This window comes from Habropoda laboriosa, unplaced genomic scaffold, assembly GCF_001263275.1.
Source record: "Habropoda laboriosa isolate 0110345459 unplaced genomic scaffold, ASM126327v1 scaffold20, whole genome shotgun sequence".
Lineage (NCBI taxonomy): Eukaryota > Metazoa > Arthropoda > Insecta > Hymenoptera > Apidae > Habropoda > Habropoda laboriosa.
The window spans coordinates 224,069-240,750 of NW_017100143.1; the positions used below are offsets into that span (position 1 = coordinate 224,069).

The 16,682-nt window shown below is 31.0% G+C and overlaps 4 protein-coding genes across 4 annotated transcripts in view; 2 read left to right on the forward strand and 2 right to left on the reverse strand.

The window, feature by feature from the left end:
* Nucleotides 1-80: 80 nt before the first annotated feature.
* Nucleotides 81-2,873, reverse strand: LOC108573514 (fumarate hydratase, mitochondrial-like). Its single transcript, XM_017935978.1, has 7 exons — nt 2,744-2,873; nt 1,759-1,893; nt 1,482-1,682; nt 1,129-1,411; nt 787-1,049; nt 308-697; nt 81-221 (listed from the first exon to the last, which is right to left on the reverse strand). Exons 1-7 carry the CDS (start codon nt 2,867-2,869, stop codon nt 93-95), a joined length of 1,527 nt encoding a protein of 508 aa, XP_017791467.1. The 5' UTR covers nt 2,870-2,873; the 3' UTR covers nt 81-92.
* Nucleotides 2,874-3,890: 1,017 nt separating this feature from the next.
* Nucleotides 3,891-6,196, forward strand: LOC108573835 (acyl-CoA:lysophosphatidylglycerol acyltransferase 1-like). The gene is made up of 6 exons (XM_017936315.1): nt 3,891-3,925; nt 4,777-4,994; nt 5,066-5,280; nt 5,366-5,639; nt 5,735-5,886; nt 5,960-6,196. The coding sequence occupies exons 1-6, from the start codon at nt 3,891-3,893 to the stop codon at nt 6,194-6,196; spliced, it is 1,131 nt and encodes a 376-aa protein (XP_017791804.1).
* A 6,924-nt stretch (nt 6,197-13,120) lies between these two features.
* Nucleotides 13,121-14,329, forward strand: LOC108573803 (N-alpha-acetyltransferase 20). The gene is made up of 6 exons (XM_017936282.1): nt 13,121-13,348; nt 13,459-13,483; nt 13,581-13,671; nt 13,770-13,899; nt 13,970-14,106; nt 14,180-14,329. Exons 1-6 carry the CDS (start codon nt 13,296-13,298, stop codon nt 14,263-14,265), a joined length of 522 nt encoding a protein of 173 aa, XP_017791771.1. The 5' UTR covers nt 13,121-13,295; the 3' UTR covers nt 14,266-14,329.
* A 1,684-nt stretch (nt 14,330-16,013) lies between these two features.
* LOC108573334 (uncharacterized protein CG43867) overlaps nt 16,014-16,682 on the reverse strand; it is a 112,868-nt gene continuing 112,199 nt past the window's right edge. The window contains 2 exon segments of the mRNA XM_017935745.1: nt 16,014-16,419; nt 16,498-16,633. Coding sequence (XP_017791234.1) covers nt 16,355-16,419; nt 16,498-16,633 — 201 coding nt within the window. The 3' untranslated portion in view covers nt 16,014-16,354.

Genomic DNA, 16,682 nt, shown 5'->3' on the forward strand with positions numbered 1-16,682 from the left:
TTAGTACTACTAGTAATACAAATATTACAAGAGCAGAAAGAGATTTATTCGGTAAGTAGTAATAAAAACGTTGTATGCTTAACTTATCGAATTTATTTAGGACCAACCATATCCTCGGGTCTGACCCATTTATCAAAGTCTTCTGCAGTTATACCGTTCTTTAATGCTGATTCTTTTAACGTGGTTCTTTCTTTATGAGCTTGTTTTGCAATTGCTGCAGCCTAGAATAACATGTACGTGTCATATTGTATTAAAAAGAAACAACGAATCAATCTGGAAAATTATATAAAACATTCAATTTTAATACCTTATCGTAACCAATATGTGGATTTAATGCCGTAACAAGCATTAAACTATCATTCAGAAGTTTGTCAATGTGTTCTACATTCGGTTTAATACCGACGACACAGTTCTTCGTAAATGAAGCAGCGGCATCGCCCAAAAGTCTTGCAGATCTTAAAGTGTTTGCAACTATCACAGGTTTAAATACATTAAGTTCAAAATGACCATTGCTTCCAGCAACAGATACCGCGACTTGATTACCCATTACTTGACAACAAACCATAGTCATTGCTTCGCATTGCGTTGGATTAACTTTACCCGGCATAATGGAACTTCCTGGCTCGTTTTCAGGAAGAGCCAATTCTCCTAAACCACAACGAGGTCCACTTCCCAAAAATCGAATATCATTGGCTATCTATATACCAATTTTATACAATGGACAGTAATAATTAGTTCTGTTAAAAGCTTAATAATTTCCTTTTTTAATTGAACATTTAAATATACCTTCATAAGTGAAACTGCTACTGTATTTAGTGCACCATGTACTTCTACCATAGTATCTTTGCAAGCCAAAGCTTCAAACTTATTTGGGGCAGTAACAAAAGGTAAACCAGTAAGTTCTGCAATTTTTGCAGCTGATTTTTCTGCAAAACCTTTTGGTGCATTTAATCCAGTACCTACTGCAGTACCACCGAGTGCTAATTGATACAGTCTTGGGAGAGTATTTTTCACTCTTTCAATACCGTGGCAAACCTGGAATGCATAGCCTGTAATAAAATTGTTTATCATTAGAAATGATATAAACATTATTTTAAATATAAATGTAAAATGTACGTTAATATTAACCTGAAAACTCTTGTCCTAATGTTAGGGGCACAGCATCCTGAGTATGAGTCCTACCGATTTTAATAATATCTTTCCATGCTTCAGCTTTCTCATCTAAAGCTTTGTACAATTTTTCTAAACCAGGCAGCAGTATTTTGTTAATTTCTAAAGCAACTGCTATGTGCATAGCAGTTGGAAATGTATCATTACTACTTTGACTCTTATTCACATGATCATTTGGATGTACAGGTGTTTTAGATCCAAGTTTACCACCAAGTAATTCAATTGCACGATTTGAAAGTACCTAAATGAAATTGAAAAATTAGTCAGCTGCCCTGTGTAACTAAATTTTTTAGTGACATGTTAATAAATACCTCATTAGTGTTCATATTGGTTTGTGTACCAGAACCTGTTTGCCAAATGACCAATGGAAAATGATCATTATAAAGTTTCCCACATATAACATCATCTGCAGCTTTGCTAATAGCATCTGCTATTTTTGGATCCAGTCCCAATTCTTTATTCACTTCTGCTGCTGCTTTTTTTAATATGCCCATTGCAACAATAACAGCATACTGAAAAAATACAGAAAATATAAATTTTCAATGTGATAAATTACATCAGTAAGATAGAAGTATCAAGTTCTCTTACAGGCATACGTTCAAAACTATCACCTATTGGAAAGTTCATCACTGACCGCATTGTTTGTGCTCCATAATATTTGCTAGCAGGGACCTTTAGCTCACCAAAGGTATCCCTTTCAATTCTAAATTCACCATCTGATCCCTGAAATTGTAAGGTCAATAAATGATCACACCAGTGCAAAGAAAGTTTGCATATGAAGAAAATAATTTAATTGTTCATATACCATAATGAGAATTATATAACAGAACTGAATGCTGCTTCACAGGGAGTGCTACAATAGTCTGAGCAGGGGAAATTCAAGGTCACTCAGATGAATTAAGTTAGAATGATAACATGGATGTATATGTGTGTGCTCGCGCGCGCGCGAGTGTCTGTGTATACTCAGATAGATTTTTTTAATGCATTTGTAAAATCTCAGATTTCAAAGAAAAAAGAAAAACTACTTCTAATTATTTTCATAATGCAACATTCAAACGTTTCTACCACCTTCTGTTTCATAAGAATAAACATAAGAGAAAAATATAAAAAATAAAGATTTTTCATGTACGTTTAATTAGTAACATTTATAAAAAGAAAATATAATTAATATACCTCGTACCATTTTCTTTTGGTAAAATTTATTTGCTAATCACTGCTACTGCTGAAGAAATGTTTTTCGTTCTATGTATGGTTAATTTGATTAAACATCAAATGTCTTCAATTGTTACATTATAAATGACATAATGGCATTTCAAAAATGAGCCGGCAAAATTATCTATAGTGAGGAAATTTTTTATTTACGATATCTTATATAAAAACTATTTTAGGAACGAGTTGTTCAACGATTATGTAAAAACATTGTACGATCTAATTTAAAAATTGTGGACAAGAAAATCAAAACAGGTAAATATCCAAACGATCACATAAAATTATTCGTTAAAATTTAAGAAGTTGTCATTGTTAATGATACGTTTTTAATTCATAAAATGTATTTTGTACAGTACATTTATACCTTATCACAGCCTTTAGAAACCACAGATGTATTCAATGACAGCCTTAATGTTAAAAACGTCGATGATTTCTTAAATTGCAGTAATCCATGATTGATAAGTGAAGGTCTCAATAGATTTAACGTCATTTTAATAACTTGCAACGTTTACTTCTTTCAACAATCCTTCGGAATGTTAAAAGAATTAAACGAAAAGATTAACTGATATCGAATAAAGCAGAAACGCGGCTAGATAGGTGAGCAGATTGAAAATGAACCACAAAACATGTTGTAGTTAGATAGATTCTGAGTAAGGTAGGTGGAGATGCTGATTTCATTGCAGTACATAAAGAGTAACAACGACACTGCGCGCGAATATATAACGCTGCGATTGGCTCATACGTTTTATTAATCGATTCTAATTAGTTTCGTGTTATTACATTGTAAGAAACATATTTTACTGCCGCAGAAAAAGTTTACTACTTAGTTCTTCGTAACATTCGTTATGCGTAAAATACATTTCAAACATACTTTAGTAAAAAAGTGTGGGAAAAGTAATGTGAAAGTTTATATGTTGGTATCTCAGTTTTTTGATTGAAGAGCTACCGTCCTGGTTTCCAAAAACATGCACTTTCAAATGTATCTTATAAACATAAGCGTGGGATTTTTTCGTTTTTGAATTGTTCTACTTTCGGCCACGAATATGACGTTGTCTAGTTAGTAATAGGTTAATTATTGATATTATCAGAGTTTATTAACCGATCTATTAACTTTCGCCGCCATTGTATTTATGTTACGTGTGCTGTGGTGATTTCGCACATAATAGAAGTTATAAAACTATGATGTTTTCGAAAATCGTCATATAAGTGGTAGTTGATAGCAAACCAATAAATTTGTCTAGTACAGTTTTATCCTGCTAACTGTGTGTCAATTGCAACTGGTGATATCGAGAGCAATTATACAACGATTAATTTATACTACCACACTTATTGAATTTTACCACTTCAACAACTTTATTGAGATATAAGTCTCATGTAAACAGCACGCGGATCTTATGTGTCATCCAATTTGATGATCCTTATTATGTAATTTGTGCACGAGGGAATGATATGTTCCAAAAATTGTGGATGAACTGTACTCAAGTTTGCATTATAAGTGGTGTCTTTCGAAAATGATCGACCTTTCTTCCTCTTCTACTTTTATGAGGTAAGTGTATTTCTTGTTTCCATATCGATCAACCAGAAAATATCTATGTGATTGCAAACCATTTTACAATCAGCATATTTTTGGTCTTTAATTTGATAAAAATCATCCCCCTATCCTTAACCTAAAATGGCACTAGAGCCGGGCTTCATGCACTCAGCAACACAATTTTCCAAACAATTTCGAAGTCACTGTAATTTTTTATAGAAATCAATTTTATTTTTCGAATTTTGCAACGTATATTTTGCAGTATTGTCGCGTAATTAACGTAATAATCTTGGTATAGATAAAATGTCATTGCATATGGACGATAATAAATATAAACTAAAGCGCATTTATTTTTCGTTAAATTAAATTGTCGACAACGTAGTAATGTTAAATTTGACTCATTTACGACGTTTGAGAAATGTTTTCGATCTTTAAAAATTCAAAATGTTGCGCATTATGTTTACGAATAGTTTCATTTGAAATTTTATTCGAGTAATTCGAAATGAGTATTTTGGAAAGTTAATTATTGTAACAAAGTAAAAAGAAATCAATGAGTCCTAAGAGCAACGATAATATTATCTTTTTACACACATATTGGTCTCAGAAATGTCATGTTAATACAATTATTATAATTGCAAATGAAACATGTTTTTTTACTTGTAATACATGTAAATCGATTTTTTTGGAAAAAAATTCAAATAAAGCAGTGTTATTCCACTACTTTGTAGTTCATCCATATTGTTATGAAACACATAGATAAAAATTTTGTTAATCAAACGTTCAGTAAACAATATGTAAACAATTATTTTGAGCACTTAAAGATAATTTTTATAATTATAAATTTTTTCCAATTTACAAATTTGCAGGGTAATCAGTAATGTGTTGAATTTTGTAAAATGTATTGCTAGAATCAGTTTTGTGATAATCAACAATGTTTATTGTGTACCTACATATGTAGTATGGATGACATTATTATTTCCTGTAAAAGTTTATCAACCACAAGTATATTGGAGGATTGAAGGATTATTTTTTCATTGGTTATTAGCAATGGTATCAATGTGGACTTGGTCTGCAGGCTATGATAGTAAGTGTATAAAATGATACACACCTACATTACTAGAGAATAATAAATAACGAATAATTTTTAATTTACAGTAATAGAACAAGGTGATGATATACAAAAAATTATTAGTGAAAGAACATTAGTAATAGCAAATCATCAAAGTACTGGTGATGTTCCAATACTAATGACAACATTTAATGCAAAACCAAATGTGTTACCTAATTTAATGTGGATTATGGATAGGATTTTTAAATTTACCAACTTTGGTATAGTTTCCATTTTACATCAGGACTTTTTTATTGTATCTGTAAGTTAAAGTTAATTTGTTAACTTACTGTCAACATCATGAATTGTCTTTACTAAGAATATTTTATTTTTAACATATCTATCAGGGCCGTAAACGAAGGGAAGAAAGTTTAAAGCAATTAGAAAAACACTTAAAAAAGGCATATGTTCCATTGAACAGAAAATGGATGGTTCTCTTCCCAGAAGGAGGTTTTTTATGTAAAAGACGAGAAACATCACAAAAGTATGCTAAAAAGAATAATTTGCCAATTCTTGAAAATGTTACATTACCAAGAGTAGGGGCAATGCAGACTGTATTTGATACAATTGGTCCATTACAAGAAAGTACTACATTAGAACAACAATTGAACAATAGACCAAGTAATTTAATTTGATATAAATTGAAGTTTAATCAATGACATTGTTTAATAATTTCTTAAATATTCATTAATATGTATACATGATTTTTATTACAGATATGGAAGTAGCAAAACCAGAAATCAATTGGATTCTCGATATAACAATAGCATATCCTCAAGGCAAACCACTTGATTTGCCCACAATTATAACTGGTTCACGACCACCATGTGAAACAGTATTGTTTTACCGAGTTTTTCCTAGTTCAGTGGTGAGTTTTGAAACAGAAAATGTTACGCGTTTTTATTTTTTACGAAAGTACTTTATTACGTTGTTGTTTTTAGGTTCCGCGAGAACCAGAACTGTTATCTAAATGGTTATATGATAGGTGGGCCGAAAAAGAAGCACTTTTGGAAAATTTTTACAAATACGGAACGTTTCTTGGCACGCAAGCACCTGCCAGTGAAGGTTCCAAGATCCATCAGGATCCGTTGAGATTCCTAGTCCTTCATTTATTTTTTATAACATCTAGCTATATACATTATAATATGTTCGCATATGTGCTATCTTGCTTCTGGTAAAGCGTTTTATGCTATACAAGAAATTACATTCAAACATAAGTAAAATTATAATGTAGTAAAGTAAAAATATTCCTGCCTTAAATATTATTCTTGTTGTTGACTAACAAAACTAATGAATGTATGGATTGTCAATTCCAAGTGAATGTTTATAATCTAATTACGTCACAGATAGTGAACTGCAACTATTAATTTTATTGCCATAAAGATTTATTTATCACTATATGCCTTGTGTATTGTTTACACAAATACAATTAGGAAGTTTTCTCTATATTAGAATTACAGGATTTAATTAATTTTGTTAAAATATCGGAATTTTTTGTTTTGTGGCAAAATTAGTTTGAAAAACTTGTTTGCCCAGTTGGTTTTATACCTACGCTTCATGACATTAGTTTACAATGCAAGTAAAAGACTGGTCTTTGGTAAAAAGTATCAGTAAAATCGACGTTATCTGTAGGTTAGTTGTAATTTTATTTTATTCAAGTAACAGTAATTCAAGATAACTACAATCAGTATAAAAATCTACAATGTTTTGTATTGAGCACTACTTTGTTTGAAAGATTATTTCAGCTTTTTTTTTTATAGAAAAATCACTATAAAAATACATTAAAATATTCACATTACTTATTTAAAGAAATAAGTTAATGTTCTAATGTTGACTCAATTAGAGTATTTAATGCTACCAGTTGCATGATAGTTTTAAACATGCTCCATTAACATAAAACATTATCTTTCATTTTGTCATGTATTGCAAAGTGTAAAAATGTGTCTTTATTTGATTATCTGTCTGGAGGACTTGGCAGCATTTCAGGAGATTTTCATAGTATCCTGCATGTGTGTTTTGTAATATATCTTAAGTAGAATCTTGAAATGGAATTGTAAGATGTAATAGCAAATTGTTACTGCTGTTTAGAGGCAGTGATAGTTGAATACCATTTCAAAGAATATCCATTTATTTATGATACATGATAGAAAAGAAAAGAAGTATTTTTTAATGCGAAGTCAATCATATAAACATAATTTTTTAAAATCACGTACTAGGAAATTTATATAAGTTCAGAATTCTATGGAGGGGTAGATGTGAAACTTGATACAAATTGTTTGGAAACTTGGCAGAAATAAAGATGACATCTTCTAAAATCTGTCAAAATAAGTAAGATGTGTATTTCATTGCTAAACTTCAACCAATAATAACACGGTTCCGTAAAAGAAGACGATACGTCAGCCGTGCCTTGTTCCTACGGACAAACCTCAGTGTTAATTGTATATATTCATATGCAAATCTCATGCATAATTTTCATAGTTAAAACAATGCCTACAGTTAGTTCTTAAGATGTTCATACATTGCATCATTTTACAAAAACAAATTCATATTTACATATATGTAGAAATAATACAGTTACTAAAGACATGTCCTCAATGCTGCCTAATTGGTTATTATAAAGTAAAAAGTATAGTCCAAATCGAAAGCAATTTCTAGACTGATTATTCAGAGAAATAATTAGATAATGCACACACGAAATAAGTGTCCGTTCTGGTGGAATAACTATAGCAGCTAAATTTTTGTTGTATTTCGAATTAACGGTGGAAAGTTTCGAAACGTGTATAAATATGAATTTTACGAGAAACTGTAATTGTACAACAAATCCAGTAAGGTCAGTGTTGATATCAAGTGACAGGCGTAGATATTATTCGCGTATTAAAAGTATTAAATTTCTGTAACACACGATCGCATTAAGGCACGCAAGTTTTAAATTTATAAATCTATATGAAAGGTATGAGCTGTATCAATGAAATGTTTGACTGTCTGTTGCATTTCTTTGCATTTAATACAAAAAAAACAATGTAGTAGGTAAGTTATGCAAAAGTTAATTGCAGCAAAAAGTTATTACACAACCGATGAAAAACATTTTAAATCAAAATGATTTATATGCGAACTCTGTTTTTTCTTGTTTCTTATTTACATTACAAATGCATTTCTACTTGTTAAGGACGTAACAAAATGCCGTCAATGGTTAGTTTAATGTCTTTACGTTTATGAAATATTTATGTGAATATTTCACATCAAAATAAAAATATCTCTAGTCTTGGTTGCAAATTTTAGAAACAATAAAAGCAAGATTCTAAATGTATCACGAATTTTACTGTAAGAAATAATTAAAGTTATAAATAAAACTTATGTCTTGCATTACGAAAATGACAAACGTATCGTTTAAAGTTATTGAATTGAAAAGAAAAAAAGAACTCGACTATATTGCTAATCAAAAAAAAGGTTACAAAATATATATTAAGATTTTGCTAATACTTAATTGTGAGTAATGTAAAAATTAAGCTCTTATTTATGTGTAAGAATGTATGAAGGAAACAAATAATGTAACATAATGCTAATTGCATAATAACGTGTTTATTCTTCGTTATATAAGGGCCAATATTTTTGAGATATTTAGCTACATTAGATTTAAAATACAACATATGGTACAATAAAATGTTTAAAAAGTTAAGTTTCATTAACGATTTGAAATGATGTAAATTGAAAAACAAAACGTTGTATTTATTACAGTAAAATATATTTACTACTCTATGGTTATTGCATTAAGTATTTGTTTTTCTGTGCTGTGTATGAATTGCAAACTTATCGCACTTTATACAGCACACTTTTTAGCAGAATATCAGTATGGGGTGCATAAGTTATTTAAAAGAAGAAAAGAAAATGAAAAGCTGGTTGTGCTTGGTTGTGCTTTAATTTCTTCACTTAGAGCATTTATAAAAATATTTATACAAAGGGTAGTATTATTTTTACATATTATATTTAAAACTATTTCTTTGTAACTGTTGATATTGTAGTATGTTTTGCATATACATATTTTAATAATACCTTATGTTGTATTTGAACAGATTTAGAACTTTATATTCCTTTTTTTAAGATATAGGTAGTAGTTAAGATATGTAATGCTGTAATAAAAAGAAAGACACAAGAACAAAAAATAGAAAATATTACAGTACTGATATTTGTAACATTAGTGTCCTGTATGAAAGGTGCTTCGAAGTTTTTAAGAATCTTGTTTTATATTTGCACATTGCGAACGGTTTTTTAAAAACATATAAAAGTGTAACTAAAAAAAGTCGAACTATTTTTCCAGAAAGAAATCATTGTAACAATGATTTTTTAATATCTACGAGGAAAGTGTGTAACGCTCAAAAACAACTAGGTCATTTTTGTGCAACGCACGAGGCAAATATGTTAGACTTAATATTTTATCGTAGAAGAACTGTTTGCACAATTCGACGTGTTTTTGACTGCATGTTAGGCATGACTGCATATTAATGTTCACAAATATTATATAAAAAGGAATGTAAAAAAGTAACTTAGTGTAAGTTCTCCAAATTTTACAGGAGAATACCTTGCTTGTATTCTTTTCTTATAAGAACTTTAATAAAATTGTTGTTGTTCTAATTATAAACGAACATTCTCTTGTGTGTAAGTAAGGAGTGCCTTAGAAACAGTTATTCCAAATAATTGTTAGCATAAGAAATAACCCAGCTTTTACTTGGAACAGTTTAATTTGGGGTTATAATAAAGAGCAGAGGGATTGTTTTGTTCAGTCTGCCGTCAACGTTCGAAGAGCAAGATCCTAGTCCTACCTTTGAAAGCATCGTCATAAATGAAGTATTATCAGGTTAATTCATACTTCACATAGAAATTCTTTGAATTTTTCCCCTTTAACGACGCTTATTGTAAATTAGAGCATAATTGCACGTAGTAAACAGTTTAAAATTGATATCTATAATAAATTTTTAATTGCTTTAACATTACCGATAATGTAGATAGTAAAATAAAGTTTCTGATTTATTTTCAAGTACGTTAATTACAAAATAATTAGTGTTTCTTGTTAAATAACAATTTAGAAGGTTCTTTATAATTATTGGAGGTCTTAAATAAAATTATTGTATGCTTTAACTTAATGAAACAGCTTGATATACTACTTTTGCATTGAATCAACCGTTGTATTCACTAGATTAGTCAGAAATTGTTTATAACTTGTGTGAAAAATTAGAAAAATTAATGTTCTTTTCGTATGAATTACAGATAGACCTTCCAGGACTCCACAGAAATAAAGGAAAAGACTCGAACATTATGAAAAATGAAAAATGCAATTATTTATGAAAAAATCAATTATTTGCTGTAAGATCACTGTACAAAATGTATTTTACGAAAGGTTACAATATACCAGTATTGTTTTACAGCATTTTACAGCCAATTTATTTCTCCTTTACACACCACGTTCAGTTCGTTTTGCAAAAAAACTTATTGTTTAAACAATGTTCCATTGCAAAATTAAATAAATAAGTCTGGGAAACCGCCAGGAACGCGAAAGTATTGAAAAAATAAAAAAGATCTCGAAATTCAGAAACTTAATTTTAGTATTTACTCCCTGTAAATAATGGTAAAAAAGTTAAAAATTTATTATAAGTATTAGTTTTAATACGCTTGCCTCATGCAATTGTTAAAGCAATGTGAAATTAATAGATTGAGCTGTTTTATCAAGTTAAATCGTGCAACAATTTGATTTAGTATTTCCAATAATAATAAATTACCATCGGAATTGTTATTTAACAAGGAGCACCATTTATTCTATAGCTAAAGTACTTGAAAGTAAGCGAGAAACTGTACTTTACTGTCTACATTATTAAGATTTAGACAAGGACAGAAAATTTGAAATCTGAAACCAGCGTCATCTCGCGTTTAGTGACGCGAACTACGATTTTTTAATAGGAAAACAGAATATAAACAGAGGCATTAGACAAGGAAAGCACTAGTGTGCGACAAGGATAGAGAGAGCACGCTTCCTATTGGCTGGCGGGCCGCCCTACTCCGCTTCCCACGGGCTAATCAAGTCGGTCAGGGAAAAATCATTAATAACTCAATAATTACGATGATTCTGTGAACTTTTAGAATTGAAGAATGTGGCGTGGACCTTTACCAACTTTCACATATAGTTTTCAGTGCACTAGACCCCTTCAATAATTAGTTATTAACAATTATAGTACGAGTTGTCGGTAAATTTAGTACGGGATACCGCACATTCTTCTTGTTTTTCGCTAATTTTGTAACTTTCCACAAATAATGTATGCACTTTCATATGTGCGTTTGAAAGGTTATTCCTTTAGCTAATTTCTCATATAGATTTTAATGCTCTAAACCTTTGCAATAATTAAATATTAATAATTTTAGTGTGCGATGTCGAGAACGATACCGCATACCGTCAAGTATCTTGACGGTTTTTCAATAATTTCATAGCTTTCTGTTAAATTCTCGTGCAACTAACTATACGCATCTGAAAGGCAACTCTTTTAGCTACTTTCTCATATAATTTTTATTAATATGTTTCGTCTAGTTTAAGAGTTATTAGACATTCTTTGGGAGCCTGTTACACCCATGGCATTCAATCGTAACACATTTTCGTTATTTCAATGGAAACACATGATTAATTATGCACTTTCAAGCATGTAGAATGTAGAATAGACTTTTATTTATATTCTGCAATTTGTTTTATAACCGTAAGTAGTGTGGTTTATCAGATATTAGCAATTGTTTACAACAGTTGTCTATACTCACATATGATATATAGGAAATACTCCCGTATAATATTTAATAACTCCTAAACTAAACCGATTATATTAATAAAAATTATATGGGAATGTAGACAAAGGAACTGCCTTTCAGATGCGTATAGTTAGTTGCACGAGAATTTAGTATAAAGCTATGAAATTATTGAGCAACCGTAAAGTTATGCGGTATCGTTCCGATATCACGTGCTAAAATTATTAATAACTTATTATTGCAAGCGACTAGAGCATTAAAATCTATACAAGAAAGTGGCTAAAGGAATAACCTTTCGAACGCATATGTGAAAATGTATAAATTATTTAGGAAAAGCTGCAAAATTAATGGAAAACGAGAAGAATGTACGGTATTCCGCACTAACTTTGACGAAAACACGTACTAAAATTCTTAATAACTAATTATTGAAAGGGTTCAGAGCATTAAAATTTATAAGAGAAACTAGCTAAAGGAACTGGCTTTCCAGTGAATGTATTAAAGTGCATAAATTTTACGAGTAAAGGTACGAAATTAATGAAAAACCAGAAGGGACTGCTGCGACATGTTTTATCGTTCCCGGCATCACGTACTATAATTGTTAATAACTAATTATTGAAGGGGTTTAGTGCACTAAAAACTATATGTGAAAGTTGGTGAAGGTCCACACTAGATTCTACAATTCTAAAAGTTCGCAGAATCATCGTAATTATTGAGTTATTAATGATTTTTCCCTGACCGACTTGATTAGCGGAGTATGGCGGCCCGGCAGCCAATAGGAATCGTGCTCTCTCTATCCTTGTCGCACACTAGTGCTTTCCTTGTCTAATACCTCTGTTTATATTCTGTTTTCCTATTAAAAAATCGTAGTTCGCGTCACTAAACGCGAGATGGTGCTGGTTTCAGATTTCAAATTTTCTGTCCTTGTCTAAATCTATTCCTTTCCTTGTCTAACACATTGCTATAGTGCTATCTTTGTCTACCCCTATTTCCTTCCTTGTCTAACTCGTTCCTTTACTGCTATCCCTGTCTACCCCATATTCTTTTCCTTGTTTAACTCATTTCTCTAGTGCTATCCTTGTCTATCGCTGTTCGTTTATCGTTATCATTACAAAATGTAATAAACTAAGTCCAGATATCGTTAGAAAAGCGTAATAATTGAAAAATCCAAAAAAATCGATAAATGTCTTGAAATTCAAGCGAAAATAACGACAAGAATGTAGACTATTTATTTGGTCATTTTATATATTTATTTGTTTTTCTTTTAATAATGCATAAATTTTTTACAAGATACATATATTTATCATATTTTACAAGTTACACAAAAGTGAAATTAAATTTTAACATTTTCTTATGTGGTTCAGTGGCGACTTGTAACGTCAGATCAGTAAAACGTCGTAGTGATCATAATCGTATACCTTGCGTTTCTGACTTTAGTGTCTCATTGTTAAATATCGTGTTTAGCTTACGTTAGTTAATTTAGTCCCTTATCATTTTTACAACATGACAACTCTCAGGCCTTTCAAATGCGATGATTTATTCAAATTTAACACCGTGTAAGTATTAAAACATGTACCTGTAAAGCATTGCTGTTCCTAACCTAAACGTGCAATTATAAATAAAATTAATTGTTTACCGGCTTCCGTAATAATTTTATTTTTTATAGGAATTTAGATCCGCTTACGGAGACAGTATCCTTTAAATATTTTACTTTAATGTAATGTTGTTTTATAGTATATCGACTAAATGGTTTTGGTACATGTTTTTCTTAATTTCTTTACTTTGTAGTATGGACTTTCCTTTTATATACACTACTTGGCACATTGGCCAGAATATTTTCAAGTGACAGAATCGCCAAGTGGAGAAATTATGGGTTACAGTAAGTTTTTTTCTTTGTGTTCTATGATTAATATGTTATTTCTTATTGCTTGTATCTTTCAAGGATGAAATTTCTTTTTCTTCTTTTAAATGTTAAAGTTATGGGCAAAGCAGAAGGTCAAGGGGAAAATTGGCATGGTCACATAACAGCTCTTACAGTTTCACCTAATTACAGGAGATTAGGTTTGGCTGCTATGCTGATAAAATCTTTAGAAAAAGTTTCAGAAAAGTAAGTTAAATGAGGATATAATTTAATGAAATGTGTATTCTATATTTGAAGGTACTTAATATTGTTTTAGGAAGCAAGCATATTTTGTGGATCTCTTTGTAAGAGTTAGCAATAAAGTGGCAATCAAAATGTATCAACAATTGGGATATATTGTGTACAGAACTGTTCTAGAATATTATAATGGAAATCCAGATGAAGATGCTTTTGGTACACAGTCAACTATAGTTTTTGTAAAACCATTTTTTAATTATAAATTAAGCATTTTGCGTATTTGTTTCAGATATGAGAAAGGCACTTTCAAGGGATGTGAAGAAAAAATCAATGATACCATTAACTCATCCTGTAAGGCCAGAAGAAATAGAATGAATGTATATTTAAATAGCTTGTGATGGACTCAAATGTAAAATAAGTGACACGCTTTACGATACGCTCGAGGATTATTATTATTATTATTATCATGGTGATGAAAAATTTGAATATTTAAAGTGAATAAATAGTCTCTTAAAGTGCAGATCCGAGCAGTTTATTTCTTTCCCTGTACAATAGTACAATGCTTTTTGCTTACACCGCTCGTGCCTTTATGCGTTGTTTTTATGCGAATAAATAATAAATAGAAATGTAAGGTGGTAGGCTCAGTAGAATATTCCGTAGACAGCCAGACACGATCGCAGGAAACTGCTACGACGATTGTAACTTATAATCAGCTGCCCTCTTCTTCTCATTCTACTATATTTAGAAACTTAAGCCTAAGGTGATATTTACAGATCAGTGACTCTTCTTTTTTACTGCATCATGATACAAAGGTGCTAAGCACCTAAATAGTAGCATTTCATTGCGTATTATAAAAATTAAAGACAAAATGTCGTTCTTGCATATCTTTGTACTGCTCCCAGTAATCTGAGGTTCGATCGTTTCTTTTTTTTTTATTTTATATAAATCTTCAATGCGCTAAACAAAGCCGTGCATAGAGTTACTTTGTCTATACTGCTCAGAGAGGCACAGTCATACTCAGCCTATCTCAGGAATTATAAAATTATAGAAGTCTTGTACATATTGCACGAAAGCCCTACTTTCAACTTTTATTTTATTTCTGGGTACTAAAGAGAAGGAAGACATTTGCTAGTTATGTAGGACACGTCAAGCGAGTACAAAACTTCTATATGTGACGGGATCACCGTTTTAATTAGTACAAAAATGTTGCACGTATGTTACGCAGGAACGATTACTAATTGTTAAAGAAAAAACGCGTTCCCATTACATCTATTTGGTCGTGTCCTTATATAAAACGAACTTATTTGCTTAGACATTAAATAAATATAAAATATGAGACTAGCTGTTATCAAAATAACATGATAATATGTAAGTTCCATTTTGTCACTTTCCGTATAAAGAATCTTTACTCTTACGATTGAGCTTCAATTCAATGAGACTTAAATTTAATACTGTCTGTACTTACTGTATTAAATCGACCATTTTTTTTTTTTTATCTTCTCTGAGGTTATGAAATCTCAAGTGTGTGTGTGTGTGTGTGTGTGTGTAAGGTACAATTAACCGATAGCGTTAAAAAAATCCATGTAAAATACTTTCTTAGTTGAAGAACAGATCGTTATAGGAATAAAACGTTATCATAAAAATTGGACTGTAATTTTACAACAGTAAGTACAGTTACTGTACCTGACCTATCTTGCGGTTTAAAACGAAATGTTAGAAAAAAAAAAAAGAAAGAACTGCATATATATTTTCTTGTAATGACGATCACGTGCGCGTTCTTGTTTCATAGCTGCACACCAATTTACAGCTTTCGTACGTGGATTGCGGTTGGATTTGGCAAGAAGTAAGAATTTCGTCGGTATACTCTCACATTAAAGACAAAGGTATCGCTGCATCACTCACTAGACTTCTAAACATCCAGTAACTCCGATTAATTATATACATAGTATGTGATACACCACTTCTGTTTAGTTATCTTACGCTAAACGTTTTGAATTTGGTATATAAATACGGTAGCAAAAAGTCTCAGCACGATGCTTTAGCTTTTTTTTTCTTTTGTTTTCAACGAAACTATTCGATGTAATTTCAGACATACTAATTTTATTTTTAGGCAGTGTTGCAGATTTCGTTTTTTCGGTTAATCATTTCAGTCACCCACGTTTAAATCGCATAACGTGGACCACAGTGTTTTCTTTTGCATGCTGTCAGGTATGTACATGAACAACGTTGTCTGTTAAGCATCATCTCTAATTTACACGAAACGCAACTAAAAATCAACTATAGCGCACATACACGTTGCTGCGCGTCTTCCAGTGTGTATCGTGTTTAACGCGGGTCTCTTATTATACAGCCTGTAGTACCTTCGAGTATAAAGTTAGTGCCTTGGCAGGATCAGACTTTCATGAACCAAGTGCCATAATCCCCTGCTTCTTTTTTCTCCAATTCGAGTGACCAGTCTTTAATTTTAAGGTCTTTGGTGGTCTGGCGTCGACTTCAAGATATCCGGTTGCGTTGGAAGACAGCTCGAACCTAATTTTATATTTTTATTCTATCAGTAAAAAGAAAAAAAAAAAGAATAACAGAATACGAGAGTGCGATTCTACAAACCAGTTGTGGGTCTTAGGGTCGATTTGATGGATCTGTGAGAGCCATTACGGGTGAGTGTGTTCATCTGTGGTGTACCAGGTAAAGTATGTCCCAAGGCGTTCATATAATCAGCGATCAATAACGTTATCTCCAGAATCTATATAGGTACAAATGTATTAATGTATAAGAACTTAATTTGAATAAAT